Consider the following 24,229-nt stretch of genomic DNA (forward strand, 5'->3'; position numbering starts at 1 on the left):
ATCTCCCTACTAAATGGTAGGCAGTATGAAGGCAAGGTTCACATTAAAACTAATCTTAACATCTCCTACAGACCCTCACACAGATTTCTGAGGATAATATTTGCTTAATAAATGTTTGTTAAATTGAATTTCTTGGTTACAGCCCCAGCAGCAGCCCATGTCTGTTGCCTGAGGATCAAAATAGCTCAACAAGGATTATACCATAGTGAAAAGGAATCTGATTTTAGAGTCAAAAGACCTGGTTTTTAGTCTCAGCTCTGTCACCTATATGATTAAGAACAAGTAACAAAATATCTGAGTCTTCATTAATACAATACAACTTACCTGCAAAGTCTCATTAAATGTTAAAAACCTACATAAATATAAATTGTTCAAGTCAACTAAAGATTTATTGTTTACCCCATGCTAGGAACTGTCCTAGATACTGAAAATGGAAAGATTAAAAACAAACTAAAAAATACTCTTGTCCTCAAGAAGTTTGTATTCCACTGAAACAATTTATTGTCTGCACAAAAAAATCCAAAGTTTATATAAAGTAAAACAAAGTAATTTCGAAGTAAAAAGTGCTAATAAATGAGAGAATCATGGAAAGTTTCATGTAGGAAATAGCTACTGAACCAAGCATTGCAGGAAATTTTGGGGGGCGAGGGATTGAGATAAAGATTAGGAGTCAATTCTATATATGTAAGATAACTTATGGAAAGGCACAAAGAAAGGTCATAAAATGATATGTCTGTAAATATGTATGTAAATAGCAATAAAGTGATATAGAACCAGAAAAGTAGGTGAGAGCCAAACTAAGGCATTTAAAAAGCCAAGCTGAAAAGTTTGGAATTATTGAAGACTTTTGGTTAAAATGTGGGTAAAGTTAACATATTTAAATCTGTCTTTTAGGGATATCAAATTAGCAGCTAAATGAAGGATGAATTGGAGAAAGAAGAGACTATAGGTAGGAAATAAATTATTATCTAAGAAGTTGATTTCCAGTGTTCAGCTGTCTTCACCATAATTATGAAGAAAAAAATATTAATAAAGGAAAATATCTGTTAAGGCATGGAGAGTCTGTCATCTCCAGCAATGAAAAAAATTAGCATAGACTTTTCAGCATTGAAGAATCACAGGCCAAAATAAATGCAAACTGAGGTTTAAATCAATTGTCTAAATAAGTTGTGTGGATAGATGTTGTCTAAGACTTAATCCCTGAACTGTCTCCTAATATACTTTTAATCTATAATTCCAAAAAGATTTAAAATCTTACTTTCAGTTTTCCTGGGAGTTAAGAATAATTGTTATATTATAAATATTATGTAGAATATGTTCATAACATAACCCAGCTATATATGTTAACAAAATAATCACAAAAACTTATTTTGGGGGCACAGAAGACTTACTGATCTAATCATGGTCCCATCTTCCATAGGGTTCTATTGGCTAAACAGACATATTAATACATTTTTTTTGAATTATCACTATTTATTTTGAGATTAGGAAACCATATAATTACAAATCAGCACAATATAAAGCAATGCCATACAAGGGAAAATAGAAAATAATAAGAAATTGAGGAGGAAAGGAGAGGATTTGGAGACATTAACAAAGATATCATATAGCTCAGATACACCTCATATTAAAAAGCAATTAAAATATCCTAAAAGAATTTCTTTTAAGAACTCTGGAAACTATCTAGTAAAACATCATTTTCCAACTCTTTTTGAGTCTTGGATGTGGTGAAATACTGGAAAGGCATAAATCCCTCTTGACCTTCCCTCCCTCTACTCTTCTTCCATTGGCAGCTAGGTGACACAATGGATACAGTGCCAGGCCTAGAGTCAGGAACAGCTGAAATCAAATTTGATCTCAGACCCTTACTAGTTGAGTAACGCTGGGCAAATCAGTTAATCTCTATTTGCCACAGTTTCCTCTTCTAAAATAGCACCTTCCTCTCAGATTTGTTGGAAGGATCAAATGAGATAGTAATTGCAAAGTACAGTGCCTGGTTCATAGCAAGAACTATACAATGTTAGTTAGTAATATTATTAATTAGTCTATCAATGTGTGAGAACAAAATAAGATTGGGAGCACCTCAATTGAATTTTTCAGCCTCCAAGACTCTCAAAAACTCAGGCAAAGGGTGAAAGAAATATCCAAGAATCTCTAGGAAATCTTATTCTTGGGGATTGTTTGAAAATAAACATTACAAGGATGATATTAATTATCTTTTTGTTATTTAGAACTTGACATTTATTAACAAAACAAACATTTCTACATATACAAACAAAAAAAGAAGGTGGCTTAAAACATGAAGCTTCCATATGCAATTTCTGGGGTTTTATTTTGTTTTTTAATGTATTTCAACTTCAGCATTTTGATACCAATACTGTCCTTTTGGTCTATGCACTTTCTGAAAGTCCACTTGAACTCTGGTTTATTTCTGTGTTTCCCATGTTTTCCATCCCTACATCACTGTCACTATTCTTATTCTATCCCATAAAACTCCTCTCCTCCAATAAATGTTCTCTCTTGTAACAAATAGTAGGTACAATTAGGAAAAACAAATATTTTTTTGGTTTTGTGTTGTATTAGTCACATCTAATAACGTAGATTCCATTCTATCTAGATGACATGTTTCATGTTTTCTGGAATCATGATTTGTCACTTCACTGATCAGTTTTTAAGTCTTTCACAGTTATTGTCATTTTCAGTATTATAGTCATTACACAAACTGTTCTCTTGGTTCTGCTCACTTTACCTGGTAATAATTCATACAAATATTCCCAGATACCTCTGAATCCATCCCTTTTGTCATTTCTTATAGTAATATAATATCCCATTACATGGATAGAATATAATTTTTTCTGGATTTCACAATTTGGAACACCTTCTTTGTTTCTATTTCTTTGCTGTAACAAAAAGAGATCCTATATTTTTGTACATACAGGTCCTCTCCCTCTGCGCTTGATCTCTAGGGATAAAAGGATAGTAAAAGTAGTGTTGCTGGGTCAAATGCTATATTTAGTGACTTGAGGAATATAATTTCAAATTGTTTTTTAGAATGACTATATCACTTCACAGGTCTACTAACAGTACAGCCATATGCCTGTTCTCACACACAAATTGAGTTCTTTAAACTAATGATATAAAAATGCCACAGTGGGTCAGATATATGGTCTGTCTAACCTAATTTTCTGATTCTGACAATGACACCGATGTTGTGCAGTAGATCATGGTAGTTGACATTATGGGGACAGAGAGCCAGGTGATTAAGGAGACATCAGAAGATCAATGACAAGGGGGAAAAAACATGATAGTTATATTTAATTGGATTTTTGCTTCTAGATTGCCTCTGTTTCTGTTTGCACAGAATATAATAGAGATGTGTTAACTACCATTTTAAGGAAGCTGAGCAGATTGCACTTTCCAATTCAGAGAAAAAGCAGGAAGTTCCCCTTAAATAAATTGATTCTTATTCAGAACTGCTAGTGATCTAATTTTCAGCACACTGAAGAGCTGTGGCAGACAGTTCACCATAATACTTAACCATAAGGCTAAACCAAAAAAGGTATCCAAAAAAAAAAATTTGAAAGGCAAAGGCTATAGTTAAACAAAGTAGCGAGGATAAGGAAAAGTTTTCAGCAACCTGAAAAAAAAATGTTGCTGCTTATGTTCTAGCATGCATATGTATGTATGCATGTATGTATGTATTATGTATATATGTGTATGTTTTTGCTCTTTCTCCCCATCAGGGAGAAGAAAGTTGTCATTCCCAAAAAATGGAAGTAGAAGATATCAACACAAAATAAAAAAATATATAAAAGCATTTCTATATCATGTATCATGAAGATAGAGAGTAGAAAAATAAAATACTATTAGGTCTATTTTGTTAATGATTAGGGAAAAAGGAAAAGAAAATTTTTGTCCTAAAAGGTTTATAGCACCACTCTTTGTGGTGGCAAAGAACTGGAAATTTCAGGGATGACCATCAATTATGAAATGGCTGAACAAGTTTTGATGTATGATTGTGATAGAATACTACTGTGCTAAGAAAAATGATGCACTCAATGAAAAGACTTGCATAAAATGATGAAGAATGAAATAAGAAGAATCAAGAGAACATTATAGACAGCAGCAATATTGTTTTAAGAATAACTTTCAGTAAATAAGTTAATTTAGTTATTATAAATACTCAAATTAACTATAAATGATGTATGAGGATGCCATCTGCATTGAGAAAGAACTGATAAAAAGAAGTATGTACAGAATAATTTTATATACACATTACATATATACATATGTATATATGTGTCTAACGATCGTTGTCTCTAGGGTTGGGTGGGGAAAGGGTAGAAATAAAGAGGACACAAAAAAATTTACACTATAATTTTGTTGTATGTATGAAAAGAATAGCAAGTTATGCATAGTAGATTTACTGTTTCATGTACAATCATCTCTTTTATTGTACTATGTTATGGAAATGTGTATTATATTCCATAAATATGTATTAATATAATAGAGGAAAATTTAAAAAGGAAAATATGACACAATAATAAAGAAATGCTGAATAATTGAAACCAAGTAATAATTATGAGACTTTTTCTTAAAAGGGAACAACTAGACCATCTCAAGAGAAAGAAGATTTTTGAGCATCAAAGAATGAAGTGAATAATAATAGTAAGAGTAATAATAACAGCTTTAATTTATGAAGTACTTTAAAGTTTACAAATCACTTTACAAATACAATATAATCTTATCCTCACACAACAATCCTGGGAGGAAGGTGTTATTATTATCCCTATTTGAGAAATGAAGAAACTATCTTGCCCAAGATCACATATATGTCACTAAGTAAAACATAATCAGCCACTAGGCTAAAAAGAGAAAGCTACTAAGAAATATGATAGAAGATTACGGTTCTGGCTAGTTCTGGGGAGGAAAAATGAAATCAAAACATTAGGAACTGGGCTAAGCTAAACTCGGATGGTATGAGCTAGACTGGCAGTAAGCATAGATGGAATGGTTCTGGATATGACTTACCAAGAGAAGGAAAAAGTCATAAGGGTAGAGATAGCTAGAGCAGAAGTAGAATTATTCATCACTTTTTTTTTTTTACTTCTGATGATTTAAGGAAGGTATTTCAGAAGAAAAAGGAGCGTCTGGGAAGAAAACAACTAAATAAAATTATTTGAGGATGAGACTCGGGAGTTTAAGGCATGATGGTAACTTTGGAGACATGAAACAAGGAGGATGTTGCAGCCAGCAAGTCAAACGTATGTGCATATTTTTATATTCACATATATATGTATAGATGACATGAATTCTTGAGCAGGTATACAGTGAGCCAACCAGATTTAGTAAAAGCAAGTTTGCCTATAATTAGCTTCCTTTATAATCCTATATATTTTATTTTATACATTTAAAAACATCATTCTGAAAAAGCAGTCCAAAAATTTACCAAACTGCCAAAGGAATCTATAGCTCAGAGAACCCTCATTCTGAGGGCTCCCTATTACTTCGAGGATCAGATGGATGTCCCTCCATTTAGTTTTTAAAGTCCTTCACAACCTTATGAGGTCATCATACATGACTCCCCTTGTGCACTCCCAGCAAAGGTGGCCATTTTGCCTTTCCTTAAACACAAAACTCCATTTTGACACTTTTGCACTCTGTGACATTCCACTTGCTATCCCCTGATCCAAGTACCCCGTTTCCCCAAATTACTTTTGTATGTTATTATACTGCTTTTTGTGCATGCATTGTCCCTCCTGGTAGAATGTAAGCTTCTTGAAAGCAGATATTTTATCATTTTTATCAATATCTCCAGATGCTCATCAAGCACCAGACACAGAAGGGAAACAATAAATATTTGATTGACTGATTAATTCTAAATTTGCATAAGCATGTCATCTCTATCTTCAACTAAGGATATATTAGGACTAGTACTACCACTGGTATAACCTTCAAGTCTTCTGCCATAATGAGTCATTGGAACAGAATTTTAAAAGAATTATATCTTCTTTACACTAAAAAATCGTTACTGTTCATTTAGTATAATCTGACATTTTACTTAATTCTACAAAAATAGGATGTTTAGAAAAGCTACATTATAAGGTCATAGTCTCAGAAGTACAATGTTATATATGGCTAATTAGCTGAACAATATAAGAAGACAAGTTTGTAACTTCATGATAGGGTTTGCATTTAATAATAATTGTAGAAATAGAAAATATTTATATTGTATTTAAAGGTTTGCATAACATTTTGCACAAATATATGCAAAATATATATTTTTGATACTTACCACAAGTCTGTGCTATATCATCTTCATTTTTCAGAGAAGGAACTTGAAACTTAAAACAGAGAATTTAAGTAACTTGACCATGATCACACAGCTATTGTCTGAGGCTCTTGAACTCCAGCTCTCTGTCCGCTATACCCCCAGTTGCCTCATAATGCATTGCCTCTTATTGTGAAATCATGTTGATTAGGACAAATAGCTGGAGCTGTATATAAAAAATACTAAAGAATATGCTTCCCAAACTAACTTCTCACCTCCATACCTTTGCTCATGCTGTGCTCTGGGCACTGACTCAGTGGCAGAGGACATGGGTTCTCACACAGACTACATTTCTTCCAGGTAAATTATATTCCACTGGGAAAAGTCTGTTAGTTCTCTGGATCTCAGTGTCCCACAAAATGATTGAACTAAACAATCATCAAGGCACAATCCAGTTACAATAATATATCCCCACACCCGATTTTTTCCTCCTATTTTCCTATCAATCTAATTATTACTCATTCCTTAAAACCCAACTTAAATGCTACATATTCCAGGTAGTTTTCCCTGATTCTTCTTCCTCCCCAGAATTCCCCTGGTTAAAACTGATCTTTATTCTTTCAAATCTCAATGAGAAGTGCAGGCAAAGAATCTCAGGATCAAGGGACCTCAGCTATCCTTCATATTCAGTCCAATCCATATCAGAAGAAGGAATCATTTCTCATATTTCTAGTCAATCAATCAATAAACATTTAAGTGGAGGAAGATGACATGCAAAAAAAAACTTTAAAAGTAGGAGGGAATGTAGTATACAGAGGAGGGCACGATGAAGTCCACAGGACTACAGTAAGGTAGGAAATGAAGGGGTGGCTAGCGTGGATGCCCTCCTTAACTGGAGGATCTGGGAATTCACTGTTCCTTCACTTTCCACACTTTCCAATCAGAGGGAGAAACTGGAGGGTTCCCCCAAGTGCAGGGGACCTCCAGAGGCAATATACTCATCATCTCAGGAAGCCAATACTATTTTTTGACAGTTCATATTATAAGAAACATTTTATCTGGAACTCATTTTACAGTTGTTACATATTCTTTATCATCACTGCTTGTTCATTTGCCACCCATTATACTGTAAACCCCATGGAGTCAAGGATTTGTTAAATATCTTTGAGTCTCCCCCAGCACTAGCACAATTTGATTCACACAAGAAGCACTTAAATAAATGCTTGTTGAATTGAATTAAATTTCAAGTTCTCTCAAAATGACTTAAATTGATTCTGATGCTGTTCTATTTTTGTAGAAGGCTTTTGTCAGAGTAGTATATTTTTATCTTTAAATACTTTCATCAGCACAAAACTGGGTAATATCCTTGCACCTTGCTGTCATTAGCCAAAGCTAAGTTTTCCAAACCAGAAGTGCTGTGACAAGGAAGAAGACTTCTGAAATGGAAGAATTCAGAAATGTGACTTTTCTTTAGGGTTCATAAAAAGGCACTTATCCCAGCAGTGAAATCACTGATTTTGTACAGGGAGAAATGTATTTCATAAATGAAAAAAGAGAAGAATGATTCTTTAAATCATGTGGATTACACAGAAGTTTCTGCATGTGATTATTATGCCCCAGGTAGTCAAAATTGGAAGAGCTAGAAACATTCACCTGACTGATATTAAGAAAAATGTTACAAATTGTAGCACTGACAAAAATAATATGGATGGCATATTGCACAATGCCAAGGTAACGTAATAGTAGTAGTTTGATATTTGCTAGATCCTTTAGTTCATTTTGTTCCTATTTATCCTGTATAACTTGCTTTGTATATATTTATTTTCATGTTTGTTGTCTCTCTCATTAGAACATAAAGTCCTTGAGAATAGGGACTATCTTTTGACTCTTTTCTTGTATCACAAATCCAGAACTCAGTGCAGTCTGCCATGTAGTAGGCACTTCATAAACATTTTTGATTGTTTGACCGATTAGTCTAGAACCAGCTGATAATAGGCATTTTTTATTCTTCAAACAGGACTCTGGGGTCCTTTATAAAACACAACTGACTTCTAAACAATGGCGACTTCTATACAATGAAATACACATCCATGATATAGTTTAGACTATAATTAGATTTTCCTCATTAACATGTCATAGAGAAAACCTCTCAAAAACTGAACCAAAACATTATAAGGTTAGATAGTGCCTACAAAATTGAAAGGTCTTCAGAATCCAGTAACCAATACTGGTTTTGTAATCCAGTGTTCTAGCTATGTTCAGAAAAGTTAATCACCAAAAGATGGACTACCAGATTAAATTTTGTTTTTTTCATCAGAGCAATGCAAGAAACATTTTAGGGTATGGAGTTACCAACATAAGAATCACTTCCCAATTAAATGTTTGCATAGTCAAGCCATCAGCTTCTTAGGGCAAAAAGCAATACTAAGTCAAAAGAAAGATTGGGGGGAAAAGATAAGGTATGCAACTGAGGAATCAGAACAATTAAACTAGCCATTATGACACTAAAACTGTGAAGTAGGTAAAGGAATAATTATTGCCAAGAAATCTTATCATTTCCTATGGAAATTTAACCAATAGAAAATAGTCACCATACCAAGGAAGCCAAAAGTAACTAGAAGCCATTTTAACCAGTAAAAATAGCAGTCAGAGACAAAACTGATTGCCTATTTACAAAATCTTGTGGAACAGATAGTGGAATATCATTATGCATATCATCTCCAAAAAGAGCAAGAAATCATGTACAAAAAATACCATTTGCAAAAAAATTAAAATACAGCCCTATTAAGCTATATAATGGATAAAACTGTAAGTATAACAAAAAAGGTGCTTGTGCATGTGTGTGTACGTGCGTGTGTGTGTGTGTGTGTGTGTGTGTGCATTTCTACAAAACAGATTTGGGGAGCAGCTAGGTGACGCAGTGGATAGAGCACCGGCCCTCAAGTCAGGAAGACCTGAGTTCAAATCTGACCTGAGACACTTAACACTTCCTAGCTGTGTGACCCTGGGCAAGTCACTTAACTCCAATTGCCTCAGGGGGAAAAAAGATTTGGTTTTTCTGGCAGTGATAGGAGAACTGCCACATAATGATTCTGATGTCATTCAACTTTCTATATAATTCAATTCAAATCAATAAATATTTGTTAAGTGCCTACTATGTGCAAAGCCCAGTGATCTATGCTAAAGATTCCTCTCCTCAAAGAGCTTATAGTCTAATGGAAGAAGGCAACAGAAGGGAAGGGAAACCAAAGAGTGTGATGAAATAGAAATATCCCTAAAGAAAATAAGAGATGGGCAGGGTAGCTAGCTTCAACCAAATATTTTCAGAAAAGGATGATATAGAGAGGGTAACATCAATTTAAGGGTTTTTAGAGATTGGTGGAATGATTTCTGAAATTGGAGAAGCTACTATATTATTGCAGGCAGCTAGGTGGTACAATGGATAGAGTGGTGAGAATGGAATTAGAAAGAATCATCTTTGTGAATTCAAATCTGGTCTCAGATACTCCCTAGCCGTGTGACTCTAGGCAAATTACTTTATTCTGTTTGCCTCAGTTTCCTCATCTGTAAAATGAGCAGGAGAAGAAAATGGCAAACCAATCCAGTATCTTTGCCAAGAAAATACTAAATGAGATTGTCGAGAATTAGACATGACTGAAATAATTGAACAATAACAAATACAGAATTCAGAAAAATCACAAATATAGCTGCTACCAAAAAAAGTTACCAATTAAGATTGCATTAACAACTATTAATCAACCTCCATATAATTCAAAAACAGAAAAAAACAAATTATTTGAAATTGGCTGTGGTACTGTTTTGTCATAGAAAAACCTGGAAATAAATTAAGTTCCTATTGACTCAGTAATGACAGAACAGTTCAGTTATGGAAGGGCTACAATTGGTCTAGTAAAGATAGTGTTAATATCATAGATCATTAGAAGTATTTTTGACATACAGTGCTGTCTCTCAATGTCCAAATTATGCACCTAGACTGCTAACCCGATTCTGAGGCATTTACCCTGAAAAGAAACAATTAATTTTAACAAGATATCAGACTTTTAAAAGGAAAAGTATGAATTAAAACTCAACAGGGACTTGTTGACATTCTGCTGAAAGAATAAGACATAAGAAAAAAGGTGAAGACAAGTTGTAAAGTGCTTTGAAAAAACAGGAAGAGAAAAATGGGCAGGAATAGAAGTGAGAGGTCACCATAGAAAATCTTCACCTATTTCTCAATTTTTCCTGGATTCCTCTGGCAGTGATACTTGAAATTGTTTTTGTTACCTTGGCCCAAGTACTATGCCTTGCCAAACATTTATATAAATTATAGATGGGTCAGGAAAAGCAAAGTAACAACCGTGACTATTTCTAGTTCTCTCTGCATTAGTCAACATTTACCAATGATGTAATAAATAATGTAAAATTCTGTCACATTTGAAAACATAACCCATTTTTCTCTTTTGTTCAATTTCTATTGTGTTGCTACATAAGGTATTTCCTAATAATTTAGTGGCAATGTTCTTAAACTAAAGAACAATTCTCAGTCAGTCAATAAGCAAATATTAAAAATGTCTATGTGCCAGACACTGTGTTAAGCATAGTAGATACAGAGAAAGGCAGACCCTCAAAGAGCTTACATTCTAATGAAAAAAACAATGTGCAAAATAAAATTATACATACAAAGTTTTTGTGAGTGAGCGTGGGTGTATGTGTGTATAAAATAAATAGTAGGTAGTCTTAAGGGAAGGAGCTTCTAAGATGAGAGAGGAGAAAGAAGAGAGAAGGATTAGGAAAAGCCTTCAGCAGAAGGTGTGTTTGGAACTGAGTCTTAAAGGAAGCCAAGAGGTGAAGGTGAGGAGGGAAAGAATCCTTCCAAGCATGGGAGACAATTAGTGAAAAAGCAAAGAGGAAATGGAAGGCTGTATATCAGGAACAACAAGATGGTCAATGTAACAAAATTTAAATTGTGCAGAGAGTGAACAAAATGTAGGAAGATTAGAAAGGCAAAACCAAGTTGTAAAGTACTTTAAGATACAAACAAAAAATTTCTATTTGAGTCTGACAGGAACAGAGAGCCACTAAGGTTTATTGTACAGCAGGATAACATGGCAATAGCCATGCTTTAGGAACTTTGGCAGCTGGGTGGACAATGGATTGGAAAGGGGAGCAGACTTGAGATAAAAAGGCCAATTAGGAGGCAACTGCAATAATCCAGTGACTAGATGATGAGGATCTGCCCCAGGATGGTAGCTGTGTTAATATAGGGAGAAAGACATATCTGAGAGATGTTGTTAGAAGAGAAACTACAAGATTTCACAACAGATTGAGTGCCAGGCAAAAGTTACTATGTTACTCAAAAAGTGACCTGTTGGAGTCAGGAAGATTTGAGACTGAATTCTTCCTCAGACACTTACTTATATACTAAGTATTCCATATGTTAGCTATGGGGGTCCTAGCAAATCCCTTAACCTCTGTTTGCCTCATTTTTCTCATCCATAAAATGAGGATAATAAAAGCAATAACTTCTCATGATAATCGTGAAGATCAAATACATTAATTTTTATGAAGTATTTCACAAACTTAAAGTCCTATGTAAATGTTAGCTATTACACTGCTGGTGGCAGTAATGGTCAAAATCCAGACCAATAAAATTATTCTTGGTTTCATAGGATCATAGATTTAAAGGTGGAAGAAACTGAAATTTAGAGCTGAACTGTCTACCAACAGGATAGGTCTTCAGATGTAAGGCTGGCAATGAACTTGGTATTTATCATTCAAGGAACAGCCAACTGAGATAAGAAGAGGTTCAGCACCAGAAGGTTGCCCAGAAGGCCTAGCATTAAAGTAAATATATATAAACTGCTACTTTTCTTCCTTTTCTGCTATATGCCAGTACTGACTCACAATCACCTAATTAGAAGACCTGTTATTAACCCACAAATATGTAAGAGGCCAGAGCAAAAGGAGCCTTTTAAATTATATTCTGTTTCATCAGATTTTACATTAATTGTTTTTTTTAAGTCAGACTTTCTTTGACTCACTCTAAAACTTCTTTAGTATCAATGCACCTGCAGCTCTAATTTGCACATTTTCAAACACATCTTTGAAGCTATTCTTACCAATTACATGGTGTTAATATTAATTAAATATTGTTTGCAACTTGAAATGTGGTGTTATCAATGGAACTCAGCTGTATAAATATAAAAAGTGAAACTTCCAATTGAATTTAAATGTTTCTTTTTGTGATAGTATTTTAGAACATTAATGCTTTTTAAAATTGATTTTGCCAGCTTGAATCCATTTTTCTAAAGCAATGAACATCTGAAGGAAAAGAGCTGCATTTTATGTATTCTTCTCTTTCTGTCATTGAAAATATTTTGTTTTCATCTTAGAGTGAATCCATTTTCAGGAATAGAAACTCAGGTCTCATTTACAAACCCAGGAGAAAAAAAGTGCTTTCCATCAAAGGTATATGGAGATAAAGGCAGCCAATGATAGAAAAATATGATCAGTGGGAGCTTTTCAACTGAAGAGGAGAAATGATGTTTCACTTACCCCACTGGTTCTAGAAAGGGGGGGAAAGAATCACACCCTGTTATCATCACATATATTGACATATGTCAGGCATTTTTCTCTAAAAGTGATTTTTCTCTAAAAGATTTTTTTCAGTGCTTTTCAAAAGGTTTATAGTCCACATATTAAGTAAGTGCTTAATTAATTAATTAATTTCAAGGACTGTCCATCAGCAGATAATCAGTAACTTATTACATTTGCAAAAAAAATGCTTTATGTTTATTATGAGAAAATTATGTTTATTATTAAGAGAAAACTTGACAGAGGTGTTTCTTTTCTGTCTTCAAAAACCTGAAATGTCTTTTCTGACAATTTGCAGGCCTGTCATATCTCATAACTCATTCATGAAGTTGATTACTGTATAGAGACGCCCAAGAGACATACTTTAAAAATCCCTATAAAAAAGACAGAGTACTTTTATATCTGTGGTTTACCAGCATTAACCCACTTCTATCTCACCATGAGAGGTACCAATACTATTTATTACTCTTCCTTTCTTTTGAAGAATGGTGGAATTCATATCTATTCAAATACCTCTTGACCAAGAACCCAAAAAGGTCAATATTGGAACTTTAGTTTCTACTACAAGCTACAAGCTATACATCCACATTATTTGACAGCATCTTCATGACTCCATAAATGAAATCATATGGAAAGAAAAAAAAATGAAACACACACAACCAAAAAGAAACAGAGCAATGGTTCCCAAAGCTTGGCACTTTACAAGCAGGGTGACAGATTGTAATCTTAACAACAAAAACTCAACTAAGTTATTTCTTTCCCTCATTCCTAAGAGAGACCAAATGGAACATGAGAATAATACCATCCATCAAAGATCTCTTGGTTTCATAGGATCGTGGATTTTGAGCTAAAAGGAACCTTAGAAGACACTGGATCTGAAGAAACTGAAACTGGGAGAAGTAATAGGACTTGCCCAGAGTCTGAGATAAGAATGAAGCAAGTATTTCTGACTCCAAGTCCAATCCTCCATCCACTGAGTCACATTGTAGGACATTTTCCAGGCATTATCAAGAAATTTTCTTGAATTATCTAAGACTATAGGGATACATGGCTGATGGTAAACAATAAATATAGTGAAGAGTTCACTTGTATCAAGAGGTTAAGGAATCATTTACCCTAAAGAAGTTTTTTCCATTCATGATCCCTTTTTGCTTAAGAAATTTTTATGTGATCTCAGGTATAAAGCTATATAAAATAAGCATGAAAATCAAACATTTACTAGTAATCACACTTTTCTAACCCTCACTTTCAGTTATAAAACTCCCATGTGGGGTTGCAACCCATAATTTAAGAAACTGGGGGTCAAAGAATATTAATTTAAAAGAACTAAAACATGAACCCATGCTTTATTCCATCTCCTAATAGATCTCTTTCTGTGTCAGAGATTATCCTTTCTCAAATTGAAAATGAAGACGGTTTCAAAAGGAACACAATGTAGAGAATCTAGGGTAGACCTAGTTAATGTTTAATCCAACTTACTGACTCCAACTATTTTTCTTAATCAAGAAGATAAAATTCTTGCCTTAATTTTTATGCAGTACTCCCCACAGCAGCTTAAGAACTTCAAACCTGTTCTGAGAAGGGTTGGTGGAATTGGTGAGAATTAGATGGTCTAAGAGTCTTGGACTTTGCAGCAAGGGGATGTGAATGCAAATTCCATCTCACATACTTAGTGATTGTGTATGACCATGGGAAGATTACTTCATCTATCTAAATCACAGTTTTTTTTTCATGTATAAGATAAAGATGATAATATAGTGCTGTTTACTCCTTAAGTGATGAAAGTATTTTGCCAATTTTGCAATATGAAAAAATCTGAATCACTTCAATCGTTGTTTTATCTTGACCACAACCCAGGGATCTGACAGCCTGGGCAACTTTGATAAAAAGACAAAAAGACCTAAAAGATTAACAATATGATACTGTATAGACTATTTGATGGCATGTCCTTACCAAAGCCTGCCTCATGTTTCCCCTCTGATGAATCCAGTAATTCGTACTATTTAACTATACCTGATGTTACCATGTCCCTCAAAGAGATAACCGTATATTCAAAAGCATAGATTTCTGTATCAAGAGACTTCAGTTTGTAGCTAAATTCTGACACTAAGAACTATAACTTTGAGCAAGTTCATGAAAGCTAAAATAATAGGACTACCTAGCATAGCACTTTTATATGAGAAAATTATTTTATCTTCTTAAAGATCTATCTAAATTTGAATTATTCTTCTCATTGGTTTCATATGATTATAGGATCAGAGATTTAGAACTGGAAGGGAGCAGTAAGGTAATACATTAAAACCTTCATATTACAATACTGAGGCCCAGAAATGGAAGTAACATGCAGAATGTCACTCAGTCAATCAATGCCAAAACTGGCCTTTAAACTGAAATCTCTGACCCCCAATCCCATACTCTTTGTCACACTGTAAAGGAATCATGTACACTACTGATACCTTGATGTCATATTTTTTAAAATTACTAGATTAAGAGATTTTATCTCTTACCCTAGGATTTTATCATATTACTTTTCTCCTTCCCCTTCTTCTTTGGAAAAGTCTGGTTTAAAGATCATAATCACAGAGAATGCCAAAGGTCATGATGCTAAAGGTAATGTCAAAGATTGACTACTATTCACCAATCCATTTCCAGATATAAAGTTTTGATTCACCAAATATAGATTTTTCTATGAAGAAAAATTTCTAATCAAACAGCAAGCAATTTCTCATTAAAATGGATTTTCTTTTCAATATTATTTCATTATGATCTGTCTGAATGCATCAGAGACAAATTGTAGGAAGTCTCAATTTACACTCAAATTTCTAAGCAATCAGAATTGATAAGCAGAGAAATTCAAGAAAGAGGATCAGATAATCATAGAATTGAGGCAAAAAATAAATTTTCAGGGTCTCCTAAAATACTGAATCTGTACAGCCGTTTCTCAAAATCAATATACAAAGGATTTTACAGATGCGCTGACATAGTGACATCAATTGTTGTACTAAGAGAATCAATTATTACAGAACTATAGCACTTTTATTAGAGTGAGTAGATAATTTCAAAATGGGTTAAGTTGCTACCCTTTGCCATGTCTATTATTATCATTGTCATATAAAGATTTAATTTTCAGCTATTTTTGTTTTAGATGCAATCTTTGTTATTAAAATGAGATGCTTATGAAATCTAATATATTTCATAGCATATTGTAGTGTGATATGAATTTGGCCTTTTCAGAATTCTACATTTCAGCTGACAATCCATCCATCCTCTTTACCCCAGAACAGTGAGGGAGAATGGAAAACGAATGACCAGCCAATCACACCACAGAATACTGAAACAATCAACATGAAAGAAAAGTAGTGATTTAATCAAATCCTCATATGAGGCACAAAAATGATTTTCTCTCATTATTAAGACAACCACAATAGCAGTAATAATTAAAGCTACAACTTGAAGACTTTAATGTGACATGTATTACCTGAGTGAGGGAATGATGTGCAAAATAAAAATCAACCAAATCCCATGGAATTTTTAAAGAATCACAACCCAATCCAACATTCTGCCTACCAACTCTCAGCAGGTTCTACAATTGGAAAATTATTTTCTTTATAAAAAAAAAAGCATTCCACTTCTATTTTGCAAATATTTATTTTGGTGTACTGAAAAGGTCACTGAATTTAGATTCCTAAGAACTGAGCTTGATGTCTAGCTCTATTTGCAAACTGCATGATCCTACACAAGACTTTTCCTTTTAGCTCCTTGGTTTCTACAAAGGAGATAATAATAATTACATTACCTAACATGCAGAATTTTTTAAAGGATCAAATAAAAATGTATATAAAATACCCTATGAAGCATAAAATAATTTAAAATTTTCATCTTTTATACATATGCATGCATATATATTCTAGAAGAATACTTATAATACAGATGATAAAACACAGTTGGATGGACAGATCATAGGGAGAGTCTGCAATATGTACATTGTGGATTGACTCTGTAGACAGATGATAAATTGTGGTGATTTGGAAATGCACCAGATAGAATAATGGACTTGAAATCAAGAAGATATGAGTTCTTATTTGTGTGTGCTAGGAGTACTGTTTGCTGTTAGGTATTAATTTTATTCAGTTAAGAGCAGGAAATTTATTTCTGCATGCAGAAATATTCCATTTAGGTTGGGAGACTTGGAGGTTTGGTATTTAATAAAAGAAAGTATATTCTTTTCATTATATAAATAATATATACCCAGTGTTCCAAGAGCTGTTTCTTGGGTGTGCCGTGTGAACATTTGCATCTCCTATTTAGAATTGTCTACTTGAAATACTTGAAAGACATTAAAGGGCATCTAATGCCAAAAAAAGAAGATATGAGTTCAAATCCTGCCTTAGATATTTAAAAGCTTTGTTCTTCCCAACTACTCTTAGCTTAAAATTCCTCGTCTGTAAAATAATAATAATACCATCCTCAAAAAGTTGTATAAAGGGCTTTGCAAAACTTAGAGGGTTATATAAATGCTGGTTTGTATTATTTATTATAATCACTATTGTTATTGTTGCTGCTTTATTGGGTACAGAATTGAAGGAATGAGGATAGATAACAATTAGGAAATCATATGATGTTTTTAATGACTATAAGTTTCCTCCTGATCAATAGTCCATATTTTAAATATGAATATTCTTTCAGTGATACTGAAGTTAACTGCTTAAATTAAAGAACATAGATTACCATAATCTCTAATGAATTAAAGTTGTAGATTATCCAAAAGACAAAAGAGACTTGCATTATGCTTATAAGTAGATGAAAGTATATTTTCAACAGAGAATTAAACAAGAGAAGAAGGGGTAAATCAAAGAAATAGATGATGCAAAAGGAAGTAGACTGTTCATGTAATGAGAGTAAATTAACCAATGGTTAGCTTGAAGTCTCCACTGTCATGTGATGAAGAATAATAAAGTAAGCCTCTAAATATATTAGGCAGATATGGACAAGAATTGCACAGATGAAAATGCATAAATTAGTTGTGATCTGTAAATGGACGCTCTTCTCTATCTATAGCCTTTCACTTGATTTCATCAGTTCCCAAGGATCCAATTATCACCCCCATGCTAATGATTCTCAAATCTATTTTCTCCAATCCTAACTTCATCGCTAACTTCTAGTCTCCTATCTCAAACTACCTATTGACCGAACAAGATGTACATAACTGGTTTAAACTCAATGTGTCCAAAACTGAACTCATTATCTTTTCCCCAAAACTCTCCTCCCTTTCAAACTTCTCTATTACTGTCAAAAGTACTACCATCTTCTGTCACTCAAGCTCCAACCTCCAAGTCATCCTTGACTCTTTACTCTCTCACACCTCTATATCTGAACTGCAAGAGCCCATCAATTTTCATAATATCTCTTGCATACTGCCTCTTCTCTCCTATGATGCTGCCACCTACCACTCCATACTTTGTATGCAATAGCCTAATAATTGATCTCCCAGCCACAGTGTCTCCCCATCCTCCATTTAGCTATCAATGTAATCTTCCTAAAGCTCAGATCTGACCATATCACCTTCATACACACTCAATAAATTCCAGTGGTTCCCATATATTCTGTGACCCAGTGACATTGGCATCTTTGCTGTTCCTCACCAAAAACTCTATTTCCCTATTCTGATTATTTTCACTGGCTATCCCATGTACCTCAAATGCTATCCCTTCCTCATCTCTGTCTCCTGGTTTCCTGCATGTGCAAGCTAAAATCCCACCTTCTAAGAGAAACCTGGCCCAAGGATTCCCTTTAATTCTTATATCTCCTATCTATTGATGATTTTTGTTGATTCATTTCTATTGGTTATTCTATTGATATATTTCTGTTGGTTATAAATCCATTGATTAAGTTCATGTTGTTTGTACATAGTTGATTACATTCCATCCCCCCATGAAACTATGGCTCCCTTAAAAGTACAGACTTTTGCCTTTTGTATGCTCGTGCTTAACACAATGTCTAGAACATGGTAGGTACTTAATAAATGTTTGTTGAGTAATGGACAAAACAATCTGAACTTTGAAATCAGTTCTCCCATCAAGGACATCACAGCTCCAAAGACATATCTGAGAATACACCACAACATTGCAGCATATGAAGAAATTAAAAAAAAAAGCAAATTCTCATCTCAGAATTGTCTTTTTTAAAAAGACCCTATTGGCAGCTAAATGGTACAATAGATAGAGCACCAGTCCTGAAGTCAGGAGATCCTGAGTTCAGATGTGACCTCTCACTCTTAATACGTCCTAGCTGTGTGACCCTGGGCAAATCACTTAACCCCAATTGCCTCAAAAACAGAGAAAGAAAAAGAAAGAGAGTGAGAGAGAGAGAGAGAGACCCCATTAGTTTTCTTTTCCTGGGTATCTCTCTAACTCACATTCGGTAATATGATTCATTAATTCTGCTTGTAGAAACCAAAGTTATTACAGGAGTGGATGTTTTCATAAGGCAGATTTGAATCTTTTTTTCAGCATCTGAAAAAAACTATTTACACTGTGAAGAACAGCAAAACATTATGAGGCCATAGGGTAATGTAGAGGTACATGTTAAATATGAGCATATTATAATATACTAATAACAAATAATGGTTAAGAGGAACTGACTAAAAAGCTATGTCATCATCAGAGGATATTAATACTCAGCATTTATAGATTACTGTAAAGTTTGCAAAGCAAACATTTCACAAATATTATAATATTAGATCTCTACAACAATCCTAGGATTGTTATTGTTGTTATTATTATTATATCCCTTTTACAGATGAGGAAAATAAGACACATAAAAATTTATAAATATTATATAATTCATGTTGAAATTACATTGAAAGAATAAATATGCACATATGTGTGTGTGTATATATACCAATAATGAAGTGAGAATGGGTAACCAAAAGATAGTTTGTATACTCCAGCTATATCCATGAAATGTTAAATTATCTAGAGAAATGTTCCTAGAATATTGAGTGGATTCCTGTTGAAGATTTATAGTAGGATATGGGCAAGAGTTCTAAGCTAAGTATGGAGAAGCAAGGAAAGACTATAATACGCACTTTGGGATGCATTTCCCACATGGATGAGATCACAGATCTATCAAAGAAGTTCATTCTAACAACAATATAATATAGAATAATTTCAGAGGGTGGCAATTATAATTGACTCTATAGTCACTGCAAGTCAGTCATTCCATAAACCCAATCTAAAAGGTTAAATCAGGTGGGTTTCTGGTCAAGTCTTGCTCCCTACTTTTTGAACCACCTATATAACAGCAAAAATAAAGAAATCTCATAAAAGATAAAGCCTGTCAAGTATATATGTCTGTAACACATATATGTATACAAATAAATGTACATGAATATAAAAATAAACACCATATTACCAGACCTATAATTTCATTGGTATAGAATGTTCCTGGGGTTGAGCTCCATCTTCTAATTCAATTATAATTCACTGCTCTGTGGCTTAGAGTAAATAAGTGCCTGGGATACAGATTAAGTGACTTGTTCATTGTCACAAAGAGGTGTGTGTTAGAAACAGTATTCCTGACTCTAAGGTCAGTTCTCTATCCATATTGCATCTCATTAATGATTTTGATACCTGATAATGTCATAACACTTACTAAATAGAGAACCCTGATGGTTCCCTAAAAGAGATCCTCTTTCTCCTAAGCAAGCAAGTTACTCCCTCTCCATCAATAGAATCAGGCCCATTCTTTTAACTAAGGATCCCTGTCTTTGAAACCAATCAGCCACCATGAATATCATGCTTTCTTCTGGAGTTAAACTCTACAAGAAAGGCATTGGTAAAATGTATAGAATTAGTGAAGGAAACATTCAGAAGGAGAATTCCATTGTCTTTTTTTTCCTTCAACTAATCTAAAGGACTTTTCTTATTTGGAATCTGAAATCTCTTACTATTGAAAAGTAACCTATCTTTATTCTTCCCATGAAAATTTGCTATTCTGCTATAGAAACAAATATTCATATTATGTTAATAGTAATAATAGTATGCATTTGATAGCGACTTCTTAATACAAAATGAAGAGGCTCACTCTCAGCAATACAAGGACCTTGAGGGGCTTTTAAAATATTTCTAAACAAATGGAGGAAGAAAATAATCATTCATATTCTACATGCCTACTAGAAGCCAGGCACTGTGCTAAGCACTTTGCAGACATGTGCAAGGTAGGTACTATCATTATTATCCCCATTTTACCATTGAGGACACTGGGACAAACAGTGTTAAGTGACTTGCCTGGGGACACACAGCTATAAGTGTATGTGGTTAGATTTTAATTCAGGTTTTCCTGATTCTAGATCCGGCATTCTATTCACAATGCAACTTGCTGCCTCTAATAGACCATGGATTTACATCAAACCATCCACTTTGCCTCATCGTTTCCTTCTTATGACCAAGGCCATACGTTTATGAGATTGTCATTGTGTAATCTCTAATCATATAAGAGACTATTTGCCTTGGGGATAAGAAGCTGTGACTTAACCCTCAGCCCCATGCTCCTTTCTGCTGATTACCCATTGCTTTCCAGTCTAGAGCAAGCATACAGACACATGACAAGAATGAAAGTATGCAAACTGTCTAGAAGATAGAACCATTTAATAATGATATCACTGAGACATGACTTTGGGGACTATTAGTATTGTTTTTAATAAGATTACTAGTCTGATCCTGTCACTAGTGGACCAGCAGAATTCCACTGTGGGTTTTTATTTTTAATTTAATGACTTGTAAATGTAAACCTCCTTCTACAACAATCAAGTACCATGTCATTTATTCAAATTTACAATGGCCCCGATGCTGAGGAGAATTCCCTCATCAAACAAAATAACTTCTTAAAATGTTTGCCGCAGCCAGAAGCTCTTTCCCAAATTCGCACCAAAGTGTCACCTTGACAGACCTATGGACATACCTCGAAATCATTCATAACGTGCTCAGCCTCCTCCAAGATGAGACAGTCTGGCCATTCATCTGTGAGAGCTCTAATTATCCCGCATGGCCCAGACAGCACTTGGGGAGTCTTGAGCAACCTGTCGACAGGAAATACAGAAGCCTGATCAATGCCCACTTACCGATTTCCCTGGAGATCTGCGTAAATGCTTCCACACCACTCTCGCCATAGTTCCCCTCCGAAGCCAGGGTTGACACATAATTCCATCCAAGAGCTGTCACAATATCGACCATGGCTTGAGCTTGATAGGAGTCAGGTGGAACCACTCGGGAAAAATAGTCGTACCGGGTGTTATCACTGAGCTCTGGAGCTGTCGATGCATAGCTGATTTGAGGTATCTGCAAAGGAATGACAGGCCATTTAAACTTAAGTCAGCTCTCGAATTAATACACATTTATTACTGACACATATTCATTACAAGTGAAGATAGTCACATTTGCTGTTATCCTAGGCACGGAGGGTATAAAACACAGCAGTCTCTGACCTCAGGAAGATTACAATTTAATAAGGGGTGGGCATTAAAAGTGTGAGACAAAAGGAACATAGAATAGTGACAGAAAACGGAACAACAAAATCAATGCAATGAGAAAATCTGAAAAGGATGAAAGAGCACTAGTTCTGGAGACCAAGGACCTAGGTTCAAATTTCACCCCTTGTGATATCTACATTACCTTAAGAAATCACAGCTTTCCTGAAGGGATATTTTTTTTTTCTTTTCATCCTACCTACCTAGTAGTGTGCCTTGCACATAGTTGCTTAACAACGATCACAATAACACTTAGCATTTACATAGCTCTTTAAAATTTGTCCTATATATGAAGATAACTCAAATTCAATACACTAAAAAGATAATTTATTACCTCTCCCCCCGAAACCTCCCCTCTTTTGAATGTTTATTGTTGTTAATGGTGCCCTATTCCTCCCAACCACCCGAGTTTATGACCTTAATGGTCACCCATGTCTAATGTGTGGCCAAATCTTTTCCCATATACCTTCACATGTCCCTTTCTGTCCCCTCACATCTAATCCCCTGGTGAGCCTGGGCTATTGTAGTAGGTAGTGTTGTAGTGGTCTTCCTGCCTCAAGTCTCTCCTTACTCCAATTTAATCTTCACTGAGCTGCCAAGATAATCTTTCTAAACCACTGCTCTGACTACATCACTCCCTATTCAAACAATTCCAGTGGCTCCCCATTACCTCCAGAATCAAAGCCCTTCATAACCTAGCCTTTCCCCACCTTTTCTTCCATATACTCTGTGATCCAGAGGCTCTAGCTTTCTTATTGTTCTTCAAACATGATATTCCATCTCCTGATTAAATGCTTTTTACTGTTTATTTCCAATGCATGGAATTTTCTGTCCTCCTCTCTGCTTTATTATTTCCTTTAAGACTCAGCTTAAGTCTCCTGGGTCCCCCTTCTCCGCTTACTTCCCTTGCTATTTTTCTGAAATTAATTTCTATTTACTCTCTAGAGAAATAGAGAGGGAAGAGAAGAGAACAAGAAGAATGAGAAAAAGAAGAATAGGAAGAGCAAGGAAACAAAGAGAAAAAGAGAGGGAGAGAATGAGATATATGAGTGTATATATATATATATATATAAACATATCTATTTACATTTACTTATTTACATAAATTTTGTATATGCAGTTGTCAGCATGTTGTCTCACTCACTAGAGAATATCTTGGGAGCAAGCATCATGTTTTTGCCTTTCTTTGTGTTTTCAGTACTAATACAGTGTCTAATCCACAAAAAGCTTAGTTATCTAATGACTAGTTTACACTTCTTGAAGATTCATCATTTATTTTCTAGTATAATGCAAAAACTTTCAACATTAACTTTAAAAATAGAATATAAATATTTGTTGTTTGGGATGTGGGGACAGGAAAGGAGTACTTTTATAAGATTCTCAGGTTTTCTTTTTTATTATTTAACTAATACAAAATAAGAAAGACATAAAAAGAAAAATTAAAAAAAAAAAACCACTGCCATGTGTCCAGCAGAACATCGGGAAGGATTCAAAATATGTAACAATAAATTTCCATTTCAAGAAAGTATATATAATAAGAGATTATATTCATGACCATCCATCTTTGCTTTCTTATAGAATATTCTTTTGTTCTCTGCTGTGTACATTTACTTTATTCCTTTTTTCTCCTTTCATCTTCCCCCACTTCTCCAATTAAGCAAAGATGGGTGTGGGTGAGTGGGTATATATGTACACATACACACACATATTAGTACCCACATACATATATATACACTACACATATCTACATGCATACATACACACATATATACTCACACATATGTAGATATTCATCTAAAATAATATTAATATGGATGACATTGTATATTTTTTCT

At 34.2% G+C, this 24,229-nt stretch overlaps 1 protein-coding gene across 1 annotated transcript in view; it reads right to left on the bottom strand.

Annotated features, from left to right (window-relative positions):
* GRM8 (glutamate metabotropic receptor 8) overlaps positions 1–24,229 on the bottom strand; it is a 927,338-nt gene that overhangs the window by 713,283 nt on the left and 189,826 nt on the right. The window contains exon 3 of the mRNA XM_031938983.1: positions 21,990–22,206. Coding sequence (XP_031794843.1) covers positions 21,990–22,206 — 217 coding nt within the window. The remainder of the gene's footprint in view (positions 1–21,989; positions 22,207–24,229) is intronic.

This window comes from Sarcophilus harrisii, chromosome 5, assembly GCF_902635505.1.
Source record: "Sarcophilus harrisii chromosome 5, mSarHar1.11, whole genome shotgun sequence".
Classification (NCBI taxonomy): domain Eukaryota; kingdom Metazoa; phylum Chordata; class Mammalia; order Dasyuromorphia; family Dasyuridae; genus Sarcophilus; species Sarcophilus harrisii.